The following is a 14,394-nucleotide window of genomic DNA, read 5'->3' as shown; positions in this document are numbered from 1 at the left end:
TATTTAGAGTAATAGTACTACCATTAGGTTGAGATTCATTGCTGGGCTGATATGTTCTTGGCATTTTGAAAAGTGCTTTCAAATATCATATCAAAATCCAGAGAACATTTCTACCTGAGCTTTTATTATAACCCCCACAAACATTTGTGGATTCCCTACTGTATGCAAAGCACTATACTAAGAATGCTATAGGGGATATAAAAATCAACAAAATTTGGCCTGTTAGAGGAGGAGTTTATGGCCAGTATAGGGGAACATGTAAAAAAGTACAATGAGATAGAGGAAGATTATGTCTAAATGCAGAGGATTTTAAAGGAGTGTGTATTAGTTTGTCTTCACACTGCTATAAATAACTACCTGAGACTGAGTAGTTTATAAAGAAGCAATGTTTAATTGACTCACAAATGGCTGGGGAGGCCTCAGGAATCTTACAGTCATGGTATAAGGCAGAGGGGAAGCAAGCACATCTTCACATGGTGACAGGAGAGACAGCATGTGAAGGGGAATGTGCCACACACTTTTGAACCATCAGATCTTGTGAGAACTCACTATCACGAGAGCAGCAAGTGGAAATTTGTTCCCATGATCCAATCACCTACCACCAGGTCCCCTCCCCAACATTGGGAATTACAATTCAACATGAGATTTAGGTGGGGGACACAGAGCCAAACCATATCATTCTCTCCTGCCTCTCCCAAATCTCATTATTCTCACATATCAAGACACAATCATTCCTTCCCAACAGTCCCCCAAACTCTTAACTTATTCCAGCATTAACTCAAAAGTCCAAAGTCTCATCTGAGACAAAGCAAGTCCCGTCCACCTATGAGCCTGTAAAATAAAAAACAAGTTAGTTTCTTCCAAGGTACAGTGAGAGTACAGGCATTGGGTAAATGCTCTTGTTGCAAATGGGAGAAATAGCCAAAACAAATGGGCTACAGGCCCCGTGCAAGTCTGAAATCCAGCAGGGAAGTCATGAAACCTTAAAGCTCCCAAATCCTTGATTCCACGTCTCACATCCAGGGCACGCTGATGCAAGGGGTGGCCTCCTAAGGCCTTTGGCAGCTCTGCCCCATGGCTCTGCAGGATACAACCCCCACAGCTGCTTTTATGGGCTGGCATTGAGTGCCTGCGACTTTTGCAGACACACAGTGCAAGCTGTCAGTGGATCTACCCTTATGGGGTCTGGAGGATGATGGCCCTTTTCCCACAGCTCCATTAGGCAGTGCTCTAGTGGGGACTCTCTGTGAGGGTTCCAATCCCACATTTCCCCTCTGCACTGCCCTAGTAGAGGTTCTCCATGAGGGCTCTGCCCCTGCAGTGGAGTCCTACCTGGACATCCAGGCATTTGCATCCATCTTCTGAAATCAAGGTGGAGGCTCTGCTCTTGCCTTCTGTGCACCCACAGACCCAACACCATGTGGAATCCACCAAGGCTTGTGGCTTGCACCGTCTGAAGCCATGCCCCAAGTTGTACATTGGCCCCTTTTAGCCACAGCCACAGCTGGAGCTGGAGTGGCTGGGATGCAGGGCACCAAATCCCAAGGATGCACTTAGCAGTGGGTTTCTGGGACTGGCCCATGAAACCATTTTTCCCTCTTAGACCTCCAGGCCTGTACTGGAGGGGCAGCCATGAAGATCTCTGACATGCCCTGGGAGACATTTTCCCCATTGTCTTGGCTACTAGCATTTGGCTCTTTGTTATTTATGTAAATTTCTGCCACTGGCTTGAATATCTCCCCAGAAAATGGGTTTGTCTTTTCTATAGCATGGTGAGGCTGTAAAATTTCCAAACTTTTATGTTCTGCTTCCCTTTTAAACATAAGTTCCAGTTTCATACCATCTCTTTCTTCATACATATGGGCATATACTTTTAGAAAAAAACCAAATCACATCTTGAATGCTTTGCTGCTTAGAAATTTCTTCTGCCAGATACCCTAAATCATCTCTGTCAAGTTCAAAGTTCAACACATCTTTAGGGCAGGGGCACAATGCTGCCAGTCTCTGCTAAATCATAGCAAGAGTGACCGTTACTCTGGTTCTTAGTAACTTCCTTGTCTCCATCTGAGACCACATCAGCCTGGATTTCACTGTCCATATCACTATCAGCATTTTGGTTACAATTATTGAGCAAGTCTCTAGGAAGTTCGAAACTTTCCCACATCTTCCTGTCTTCTTCTGATCCCTCCAAACTGTTCCAGCCTATGCCTATTACCCAGTTCCAAAGTTGCTTCCACATTTTGAGGTATCTTTATAGCGGTGCCACACTTTTCTCGTACCAGTTTTCTGTATGATCCTGTTCTCATACTGCTACAAAGAACTACCTGAGTCTGGGTAATTTGTGAAGAAAAGGTTTAAGTGACTCATAGTTCTGTAGGCTGTACAGGAGTCATGGTTGGAGAGGCCTCAGAAAACTTACAATCATGGCAGAAGGCAAAGGGGAAGCAAGAACGTCTTCACATGGTGACAGGAGAGAGAGAGAGCAAAGGGAGGAAGTGCCACACACTTTTAAAACATCAGATCTTGTGGGAATTTACTATCACGAGAACAGCAAGAAGAAATTTGCCTTCATAATTCAATCACCTACCACGAAGTCCCTCCCCCAACACTGGGAGTAACAGTTCAACATGAGATTTGTGTGGGGATACAGAGCAACCATATCAGGGGGAGGTAATGTATTCAGTTAAAGGGGATTAAAAATGGCTTTATGCAAGTATACTTTTCCCTGGAACTCAACATAGAATAGTGTTTTGACAAGCAAAAATCAAATGATGACTGTATTGTGAAAAGACATGGTGAAACAAGGTAGTATTTGTAGAGTTACACATAGTCTGATTTGGCTAAAAGGGAGGCTGGAGCCTTTCATGGTGGCTTTTGAATGCCATGGTGAATAGTTTGTACTTGTTATTGAATAGCCATTTCTACACTTTGGAGCTATTAGAGTGAAATGATTAAGCCTGTGGTTTAGGAAGAAAGAGCCTATTAGGGAGATTAATCTTTCCCTAGTTGTAGGAAGGGTTGGAGCAGTATGATATGGAGAGGGTGGTAATGAATGAAGGAATGGAAAACTGGAGAATAATTTCAGTGATTCTGGAGGTGCAGTATACAAATTGACAGTAGTTTTATGACTAGGAAGATAAGTGTTTAGGAAAAACTCTTAAATTGTTTTTCCTCTGCCCTTACACCACAACAATCAACACAGAAGACTTCTGTGTCCAAATGCACGCTATTTCTCCCTGCCAAATAAGCAATCAGTTCTTCAGTGAACACCAGCTGATTGGCCTCCAATTCATTTCTGGCACTACCCAGAGATAGTGTCAGATCCCAATGGCTTAGGGCTCAGTCTTGGGGACTGGGCCCTCCTTCCTACTGGTTGTAAGTCTGGATATCTAGAACTTGTACCAGATGGCTTCGAGTTGGGGTTTCCACAACCCTCTCTTTGGGTTTGATTAATTTGCTAGAGCTACTCACAGAACTCAGGGAAACACGTTTACTGGTTTATTATGAAGGATATGTTAAAGGATACAAGTAAACCACCATATGGCAAGGTCTGGATGCCATAGGGCAAGGTCTGGAAGGGTCCCAAATGTAGGAGCCTCTGTTTTCATGGAGTTAGGGTATGCCACTCTCCCAGCAAATGGATGAGTTCTTGTTCACCTTCTTGCCCATCTTCACATGTTCAGCTGTGAAGCCAGTCCTTTTGGTTTTTTATGGAATTTTCATGACATCAGCACTTTCCCCAATAGGAAGGCCTCCCACAAGACCCTCTCTGAAATGAGGGCATTATGACCCACAGTCAGAAAAGTGGAGGAAAATTAGAGTCCTGCCTTGGTGCAGGTGAAAGGAGGGCAGGAGAAGGTCAAGGATATTGTTTTCTGAGGACTAACACAGCAAACATTGTAATAAAAGACTATAAGGAGGGTGACACAGTTTGAATGTGTGTCCCCTCCAAATCTCATGTTTAATGAGACCTCCATTGTTGGAAGTGGGGTCTGGTGGGTGTTTGTGTCATAGAGGTGGATCTCCCATGAATGGTTTGCTGCCCTCCCCTGTGGTAATGAGTTCAGGCGAGAGCTGGTTGTTTAAAGCAGGGGTCCTCAACTCCTACTCCGTGGACTGGTACCTGTCTATGACCTGTTAGGAGCTGGGCCACACAGCAGGAGGTATGAGCCAGAGGCAAGTGAGCATTACTGCCTGAGCTCCACCTTCTGATCAGCAGAAGTTAGATCAGCAGCAGCATTAGATTTTCACAGGAGTGCGAACCCGGTTGTGAATTCCTCATGTGAGGGATATAGGTTGTTCCTTATGAGAATCTGATGGTTGATGATCTGAGCTGAAACAGTTTCATCCTGAAATCATCTCCTCTGAGCTCCCGTCTGTGGAAAAATTGTCTTCCACTAAATCAGTCAGTGCCTGGTGCCAGAGGTTGGGGACTACTGGTTTAAAGGAGCCTGGCTCCTCTCTCCTCCTCTTGCTCTCTCTGGTCATGGGATGCGCTAGCTCTCCCTTTGCCTTCTGCCATGAGTAAAAGCTACCTGAGGCCTCCCTGAAAGCAGATTCCAGCACTATGCTTCCTCTATGGTCCTGCAGAACCATGAGCCAAAATAAACCACTTTTCTTTATAAATTACCCAGTCTCATGTATTCGATTATAGCAATGCAAAGACAGACTAACACAAAGGGCTATGGGAGTTATAAACCAGGAACTGTGGATGAAAATCTATTTTTTAAAATATAGATATATAAACACAACCACATACATAAATAAAATAACACCACAAGAATGAATCAAAGTTGCTTTTGAAATTTCCGGTCTGGACACTAGGAAGGATGCTGGTGTCATTAACAATAAAGAGGAAGAGAAGTGTGAGTGGGTGTGTGTGTGTGTGTTTCTGTGTGTTTGTAGAGATATTTGCTACTTTTTTAAGATTTTGATATATTCACCTTAAGGTGAAGATTCTTGGGAGGGCTTTGTTAATTTAAGCCTGGCGTTTAAGAAGGAAGTTAGATTTAGAGAGGGAAATTTGGGGATCACTCTCATACAGGTTATAATTTGAGCTGATTGATAACTGATATTTCCATGACTGTGAATAAATACAGAAATGGAAAATTCTGAGGAAAAGGCATGTAGAAAGTGCCTTAGTTTTAGGATGACCTTTGAGTAAATTGTGTTATATTTCACTCTTATTTCTTAAAAGAAGTTACATAGGAGAAATACCTTGAGAAAGCACAGAGGAAGAAAACTAATGCCTTAAAACATTGCCTAACACATAATAGGAGCTTAAAAAAATCTTTGTTGAATGAATAATTGTAACTTGTTTGGGATATAAGCGTATGTATAGGAGAAAAATGGGCATATTGTGGAGAACTTTTGAGGGATAGAGTGGATAATACCCATTCCCCTGCCCTGTGCTCATAGGGTTATTGCGGATACCAGATGAAAGGACAGATCTGAGAATATTTTGAACTTTTAAAATGTTCTTTGAGGCATATTTCAGTTTGAGGAACTGAAAGAAATTCCATAAGTAAGGTAATATGTCTGTATTCAGCAAGTAAGGTAACATGTCTACTTATAAACTTATATTCTTTCCATTTTACTTGGTGGGAATTAGATTTGTAAAGTATATTACGAAGAATGTTTAGGGTATTGTTATGGCTATATATCTTTTGATAAGTCATTTTTTTTTTTTTTTTTTTTGCCTGTGCTTTTTCCCATTGCCTGTTACGTTTTTCTCACTTTCCTTCTCAGTCCCTCCCTTTTTCCAAATCAGTTTAGCCATCAGTTCTTTCAGGAAATGTATGCTAAAATTCTAAGACTGAGACAGGTATTTTTTTGTATCCCTGTGTATCCTCTTACTTACTTTACCAGATTACAGTTGCTTAATTTGAATGTCTCTCCATTGGATCCTAAACTTACACGTCATGGTGTTCTGTGGTATTTACTGTTATCGTCTACCATGTAGCACACTGCTTGGCAGATAGTTTGTTGGAGATGAACTAAATAAGAGACAATGTTAGACTAAAGTTTACTTTTAACTTCCAGATGTAGTGATTTCTTGTCTTCATGTGCTGAATGGTATGATATTGTAATTGTTGAAGTTCTAAGAAAATCCTAACTATAAGAATTTATACCATTTTGAGAATTTAAAGTACACAGATAAAAGAGATTGAAAATATGCTGTATTAACTGATCTTAGCCTCCTGCTAGTAGGTGTTGTGCTAGCCTTCCCTCCCTTTTCCTCCTCCCTCGCAACATTTGATTAGTGCATAACATTTCTTGGAGAGGTGTGGTTTTTTTCTTCCCTTCATTATCTGTTTACTAGGGTGATGGGAGTTAAAGGTAGTAAGAACTTCACAATCATGGTTGAGTGCATTTCAGTGTAAACTTTTGTATTCTCACCTTTTGTATGTTAGTCTTTTAGTTAATTTTGGGTGGAGAGAATGTATGATAGTGCTGTTTCTTTAGAAATGCTCTCTCAAAACTAAAACCTCTTGGATTCTCTAAATACATTACCTATTGAAAAAGGAAACAGCATTTCTGCCCTTACTTTGAACTAACTTGATCTGAGATAAATACATACACACATGCACGCATGTGCACACACACACATACATTCACACTAGCTATCTGGATATATACAAATATACCCAAGAATAGCTAAGATAAAAACATGCTGTCTTATCCCCTTCCCCAAGTTTAAGTGATGCATAGTTGGTCTAAGGGGTACTACACCTGTTTTGCTTAGCCTAGTGGTTGTTCAAGTGAATTTACCAGTGACCCAATTTTAATCTATCATAGTGATTTGAAAAAATGCCAAATAAAGTCACTTAGTATGAGATAAATTTTCTTTACTTTCCTCTTCACTTTAAGAAATCAGTTGCTTTTTTTTTTTTTTTTTAAAAAAAAAAAAACCTTTAGCAGACTGTATTAGTCCATTCTCATGATGCTAACAAAGACAAACCCGAGTTGGGGTCATTTATAAAGGAAAGAGGCTTAATTGACTCATAGTTCCACAGGGCTGGGGAGGCCTCAGGAAACTTACAATCACGGTAGAGGGGGAAGCAAACATGTCCTTCTTCACATAGTGTCATCAAGGAGAAGTACTGAGCAAAAGGGGGAAAAGCCCCTTATAAAACCATTAGATCTCATTAGGACTCACTCACTATCACAATAACAGCAGCATGGGGGTAACTGCCCCCGTAATTCAGTTACTTCCCACCAGGTCCCACCCACAACATGTGAGATGAGATTTAGGTGGAGACACAGCCAAACCATATCACAGACAGTAAGAATGTATTAGTTACACATAAATATGGGAGCTTTAGAAGATTTCTATGTTTTAGCAAATGCATACCAGCTTGAAATCACCAATTTAGTTTTAGAAGACACAAGCATGTGTAAGAAAGTCTGATTAGCATTTTGAGACTTGCAGAATAACTCCAGAAGTTTGTAGTATGATCAGGCACACAGACTCCCAAGTGATTCAGATGCAAAAGATTTCTTGGCAATTGGATTTCTGCATGTATGTTTCTCTGTAACTACTTTGGTGCCTGTCGGTAATATAACCAAAAGGAAAAACAAGTGGACAGTAAAAGGGATCTGCTGGTAACTTCAATTTAGTTTTCCTTTTATAAAAGGAAGTCTACTGATGTTAGCACTGGTTTAATGGTTTTCTGTTGTGTAGTAGACAGTTTTCATTTGGGATTGTCAAGTGAGTTGTAAATAATTGTATAGTTTCAATGAAATGCCTGTCTGCATTCACACTAGGATATTTTCTCATTGCACAAATTTACATATTTTTCTCTGATCAAGTGAGACAGATTATAAAACACAAAGGCCTCACTAGGGCCCCTCAAATGTGTTCCAGCAATATGCAGCAGCCCCCACCCCCATTTTTATTTCCCCCGAGTCAGGGTCTCTCTCTGTCGCGCAGTCTGGAGTGCAGTGGCACGATCTTATCTCACTGCAGCCTTGACTTCTCAGGCTCAAGCTATCCTCCCATCTCAGCCTCTCGAGTAGCTGGGATCATAGGCTTGTGCCACCATGCCTGGCTAATTTTTGTATTTTTTGTAGAGGTGGGGTTTTGCCATATTGCCCAGGTTGGTCATGAACTCCTGGGTTCAAGCAGTCCCCTCCTCAGCCTCCCAAAGTGCTGGTCTATAAAGGCGTGAGCTGCTGTGCCTGGCCACAGCACACATTTATAAAAAATGTTCATGTGATTCCAAATTTAAAATAGAGTGATTTCTGTGCCTTTTTAAAAATTGTTCACTTATTTCACATGCAGTTTTATCTTAGATGTATGATATTGTATATAAATTGATTTGTATTTCTAAAAAAATGAAATTAAGAAACTCCATATCTACCTGTAAAATTTCTCAACAAAAATTTACAAAGCTAGCTGGGAAGACATGTATGTACTTCTTGAATTTCCTCCTGCTGTTCCTTTTCCCCAGTTTCCTTAGGCAAGGAAGAAGAGAGAGGGAAATTTACTTTTAAAATAGGAGGACATAAATGCTTTATTATTAACGTGTTGCATTAAGCAGTTTTAAGTCGTAGTATCTCAAGTACCTACTATCCTTTATACTGCCCCCCAACCCCCAAAATATACACACATTGGGAAAAGAATGGGGGTTCTTTGAGGGTTTCCTTCTAGAGTTGCCAGGTGAAATAGAATTTCTAGTTTATTAATAGTATGGCACCTGCAGCCCCAATTAATTTGAATGCTTTATAATGTTCAAAAAGAGTTTTGAGAAAATTTCTTCCTAAAGTTAATGCCTTAGTAGAAAAAAAAAGATTGATTTCTTCTGTCCTCTTCCCCAAATTACATGGAAAGTAAACAAGACTGGAAAATAGGTAATTGAGACTAAGATGATTCACAGATTGATCACCTATTATGCAACAGTCATAAAATGTGTTAGTTTTTTTGAAGAAGTTTGTTAGTCAGTCCCATAGCCTTTGAGTATCCTCTATTCCCCTGTGATATTGGTTTGATAATAATTAAGCTAATATTTACTAGGTTCTTGGTATCCATTAGGTATTCTTCTAAGCAACTTTATATGTGTTAGCTCATTTAATAATAATAAGCCAATGTTCTGTGAGGTAGACACTATTCCTTTTATAGATGAGGAAACTGAGGCTCGGAGATATCTGCCTACATTTGCGCAGCTCAGTGGCAGAGCTGGGATTCAAAGACAGTGGCTCTAGAGTCTTAACCGTTCTACTATAAAGCCTACGTAGTAGTTTTCATTTTTGTATTTTTTTTAAAGCAATTTAGGACAAGTCATTGATTTTGTTCTGAGGTTGAGATAGAAATTAATTTCCCTAATTTACAAGTCTCTACTAAAAATACAAAAATTAGCCGGATGTGGTGGCACGCATCTGTAATCCCAGCTACTTGGGAGGCAGAGACAGGAGAATCACTTGAACCCAGGAGGCAGAGGTTGCAGTGAGCCATGAGAGCATGGCACTGCGCCCCAACCTGGGTAACAGAGCGAGACTCTGTTTCCAAAATAAAAAAAGAAGAACTTCCTATGTTGACGTTAAAAAAGAGGTTTTTGTTTTGTTTTGTTTTTTACATTGGCAAGGTGGTTCAACTAGATGACTTATAAAGTATTTTTCAACGTTGTTTTATGAGTCAACACTTCTTCCTTCATTGGACAAATACTTTTAAAACTTATTATTGCTATGTGCCAGGTATACTCTGTGCTATAATTGCCACAAATGTGAGCAGATTTATAAACTTTAACTTAGGTGATGAGCTATTATTTGGTAATCTCATGTTAGAGTATTCTCATACCACCAGTATAACTTTTGTGCTTATGTTTCTTTGAGGTATTCTAGATTCCAGTTGAATTATTTTTTTAATTTACTTGCAAACAGTCACCAGCAAATCTGCTCTTAAAGAGATATAATAAGGCTTTGACTGTGAAGACTTAAGAGTAATAGTGGGGTTGATTAAATATGTTTTCTTTTATTTCTTTGTAATTCTATTGCTGTGACTATTTGTAGAGGCAGAAAGTGTAGCATTTTAAAAAATTGAGTATTTTAGACAACCACTCCCAAAGTGTTCACTCTTGGGAAAAGTTATATCTTTGTTATTGAGAGTATATTTTGTAAAGGCATATCCCATATATTTTATACCTAGAATAAAAAGAATTACAGACTTCAGAAAGTTAAGGTAGACAACATTTTCTTGGCTACTGGGGCTAATTAGAATGTATGATTCTCTGTGCAGGGCAGCCACCTTAGGGACTCTGAATCTCTCAGTAGGGTAAAATTTTTATATTTATGAAAAGATTGTGGGTTAAAAAAAGGTTGAGAAATACTGTTTTTGAGTAAACCCAAGGACTGGTGTTTAAAGGTTATATAGTATTTTACCTAGGGTCTATAAATCTGTAAGGTGTCTGAATCAAATCTTATAACTTTGGATTTATTGTGATTTATTTATAAAACATTTAAGGATCAAATCAACTACATAAATGTTTACAAGCTGATGGCTGGATAATTTAATTGCAGTTTATAGTCATAATCAAGAATTGACATGTTTTGCTTTACGTGTTTGAAGCTTATGACCTTTTGACATGAAAGGAAATTGCTAACATGTAGGAAATAGTTACTTATTTAGATTAATGTCTTTCTCCTGAACTGACTTATCCACTTGAATGCTCAGATCTTACTGAAAGTACATAGATGTAAAAAATCAGCTCAGTGTGGTGGCTCACACCTGTAATCCCAGACTTTGGAAGGCTGAGGTGAGCAGATCGCTTGAGTCCAGGAATTTGAGACCAACCTGGGTGACAGGCAAAACACTGTCTCTACAAAAAAAAAAAAAAAAAGCTGGGCATGGTAGCGTGTGTCTGCAGTCTCAGCTACTTGGGAGGCTGTGGTGAGAAGATGGGTTGAGCCCGGAAGGTGGGGGTTGCAGTAAGCTGAGATTGTACCAGTGCATTCCAGCCTGGGTGACAAAGTGAGACCCCCATCTGAAACAAAACAAAGCAAAAACAACTAAAAACCACAAATAGACGTATATATCACTTAAAATTGTAAGTCAGATATTTATTGTAAAATAGTAATTGTGTAATGCCTCCTGTATCTCTGTGTATCATTTCATGGTAAGTTCAAAAGATTAAGGAGATTAAATAAAACCTTTTCATCTTGACACTGCGTAAGACATAACAGAAATTTAACAAATAACAAGTACACAAAAATAGAGATTTGCTTAAAATTGTCCTTAGTTTTATCTTTGTTGGGTATATAAATCTGCTCTCTGGGATAGTTCTACTGCTTTAAGTAATGAGGAAAACACTAGTTTCATATTCTAAGGATAACCTAAGGATATCCCTTATATTTTCACAGCTAAACTTACAGCCTGAAATTTCAAAATTTTATTCTCTTATGTTGTTAAATTATAGTTCCTCAGGGGACCTTTATGATCTCTGGTGTAAACTTTCCATTTTAGAATAAAAAAATCCCTGAGCTCTTGAAAGTTAAAATTACTTGTCATTTGTCTCAAAGATGATGGCTGAACTAAGATTAGGATTTTAGAGGAATGCAGTATTGATTGCTCTTTCCCTTCTTCCTCTAATACTAACAGTTTACAATTATATTTTTTGTTAAGTTGTAATGGAACTCTGTAAATAAGTTCATTATTTTCAGCCTTATGCATAGGGCTCTATTTAAAATAGGTTGATTTTAGAAGAAAACTAAAAGTGATTCTTTCCATAAGTTTTAAGTTTCTGTGTTTTTGTTTTATTTTTAAAAATTAAGGTGTCAAAAATAATGAGCTTTTATTACAACAAGCTTACAAAAATAGTCATAGTAGCATAATGCTTTTATCATTGGCTTATTATATATTACATAAAATACATACTACATTATTACAAATGTAAGATTACAAATAAACTGAGTGGTAAAGCTGAAGTACTATAATATGTTACATAATTTAATATATCAATGTAATATGAATGTTTGTTGTTTTTCTCTGAATGTTTCAAATTAGGCTGTAAGTATCTAAGGATGAGTTTGACTAAACTATGAAAAATGTAAAAATATTTTATAACAGTTACTTTGGAGATTTGTTACCATGCCTGTATGATACTTCTAGTACATTTCTAAGCATGTTTCAGTTTATATCAGTCTATGAGGCTTTTATAGGCATACTTGGTATCATGGATGATGCTAGAGTTATAGCCAGTTTCTCAAGTAGATCATTTGATAGTATGTAGGTAGAATACAGTTAAACTGAGAGCAAGAAGGGTGAAGGGACAAAGGTGCTATTTATTCCCCCAAATGTTTGTTAAATAAATTTGGAAAGTTGAGTGCAAATGTAAAATGTATAGTCATGGAGTAGATTATCTTAGAGCCAAAGGGATTAATCAGCTTCATGTTCAAACAGGAAATTAAAATAGCATCCTTAGACAGTGTAATTCTGTTTTCCTGTCTCAGGGCACAAACACTAAAATGGAATAAAACATTTTATATTCTCATAGGTTCCATGTGCCTTGTGAAGTCATAGTTCCTCAGTATAAGATCGAGGTAGTAAATTCATCATTTCCATTTGTTTATCTTATTTTTCTAAGTAAGGATTTGGTTGCAGTAGTGTTTATATTTTGAATAGCAGGCAATCCTGGAAGTAGGGAGATGGGTAGAAATGGAAGAGATTTATATATGAGATGACTAGAACTGAGCTTTTAGAACAAATTAAAGACCAAGTAAATGAGTATTTTTTGAGAGACTGAGGTTGAATTGAGTTAAAATTGGAATAACTGGTTCAGAGTAAAATGTAAATGTTTAAGTTACATGTAGGCATTTAAAACCTCTAGTAGTATGTTTTTCAAGTATCACTAGAAATTTTACACTTGCTATTATATTGTAATATCTTCTCTGTTTTTCCCCTAGGTGGTATCACGGAAAACTTGACAGAACGATAGCAGAAGAACGCCTCAGGCAGGCAGGGAAGTCTGGCAGTTACCTTATAAGAGAGAGTGATCGAAGGCCAGGGTCCTTTGTACTTTCATTTCTTAGCCAGATGAATGTTGTCAACCATTTTAGGTAAGTCTTTATTCCTATTGTGAAGCCAAATGGTGTAGCTATTTTGATATAATATTCAAAAATATACCGGTATAATAAAGGTGAATGACTCAGTAACAAATAATAGAGAAGGAAGCTTGTTTTCAGTCAAGTCAAGTGATTTAATCAGTGATTTAGAGAGATTCTTTTGAATGTTTACATTTTTTGTTTAAAAACAGTATATTTGGGCATTACTGTGCTGATCCTCAAATATATTTATAGCTTTTAAAGTGTAAAGAATTACAAATAAACTTTGAGCGGCAAGTCTAAAATAAAGGAATTGTATACTTTTAGACTGTATAATAACAAAGAGTATAGGAAACCCTGTTTAAAACTCAAATTTTGTGTCCTCTATTTTAGCTTCACTGTTCTAAAACTCTTTGCAGACATGCACTTCAGTGAAACAGGCATATAAATTTTCAAGTACAAATATTCTGTATATATAAACATATTTACCCATATTGTATTCTATTTCATTTTTATAGAAGAAATTGAAAAAAATCATCTAATGCATATAGTGTTAAATGATAAAATGTTTTTGTACCCTTGGTTTTTAGATTTTAAAATAAGGTTCAGTAGTACCATGATACCACATGTAGTATGTGAAATTATTCCTGTACTTTGTTGGATATATATATCTCTTGAAATATTTCTTCAAGAGATAATCTTTCAAGATTTCAAAATATCTTTCAAGAGATAAATATATCTCTTGAAATATTTCAAGAGATCTGTGAGGTCCTTTAAGCCAGAGAAAACTTAACTAACATTGTGAATTCAGCCTTAAATATGGAAAGTGAGAAGAGGTATCTGAGGGTGAATTTTCAAATATTTGATGGAATTCTGTAATTGAGGTTTATAAGCCTGATACGTATTTCACATCAAATGCATGCATGTATGTAAGAGAAATAGCCCCAAGTAATTTGCTGTGATGAAGATATTAATAAGTAGTATTTTAGTATAAGGATATAGTTACAAGGAAAAGAGTATGGAAATTATGGATTTATAATTTCTTTATGAAACTCGGTCTTTAAAATTGAGTGTAAAGATTTTTTTATACTGTTTTTTTTCCTGTTCAAATAGGATTATTGCTATGTGTGGGGATTACTACATTGGTGGAAGACGTTTTTCTTCACTGTCAGACCTAATAGGTTATTACAGTCATGTCTCTTGTTTGCTTAAAGGAGAAAAATTACTTTACCCAGTTGCACCACCAGAGGCAAGTAAAATGAATAAAATATTTTTCAAAACTTTGTTTTTCAGTACAATAGTGGGTTTAGCTATTGCTCAGTTTCTTATGTTTATTATAATTCAAGAAGTATTTGTTGT

At 37.5% G+C, this 14,394-nt stretch overlaps 1 protein-coding gene across 3 annotated transcripts in view; it reads left to right on the top strand.

Annotated features, from left to right (window-relative positions):
- RASA1 (RAS p21 protein activator 1) overlaps window positions 1-14,394 on the top strand; it is a 121,524-nt gene that overhangs the window by 49,701 nt on the left and 57,429 nt on the right. For all 3 annotated transcript variants that reach the window (XM_050795162.1, XM_050795159.1, XM_050795160.1), the window contains exons 2-3: window positions 12,898-13,050; window positions 14,149-14,284. In XM_050795162.1, coding sequence (XP_050651119.1) covers window positions 13,028-13,050; window positions 14,149-14,284 — 159 coding nt within the window. In that variant the 5' untranslated portion in view covers window positions 12,898-13,027. The remainder of the gene's footprint in view (window positions 1-12,897; window positions 13,051-14,148; window positions 14,285-14,394) is intronic.

The sequence above is a fragment of the Macaca thibetana genome, chromosome 6 (assembly GCF_024542745.1).
Source record: "Macaca thibetana thibetana isolate TM-01 chromosome 6, ASM2454274v1, whole genome shotgun sequence".
NCBI lineage: Eukaryota > Metazoa > Chordata > Mammalia > Primates > Cercopithecidae > Macaca > Macaca thibetana.
The sequence above is the reverse complement of the archived record's forward strand: the minus strand, read 5'-3'. Positions and strand labels throughout refer to the sequence as shown.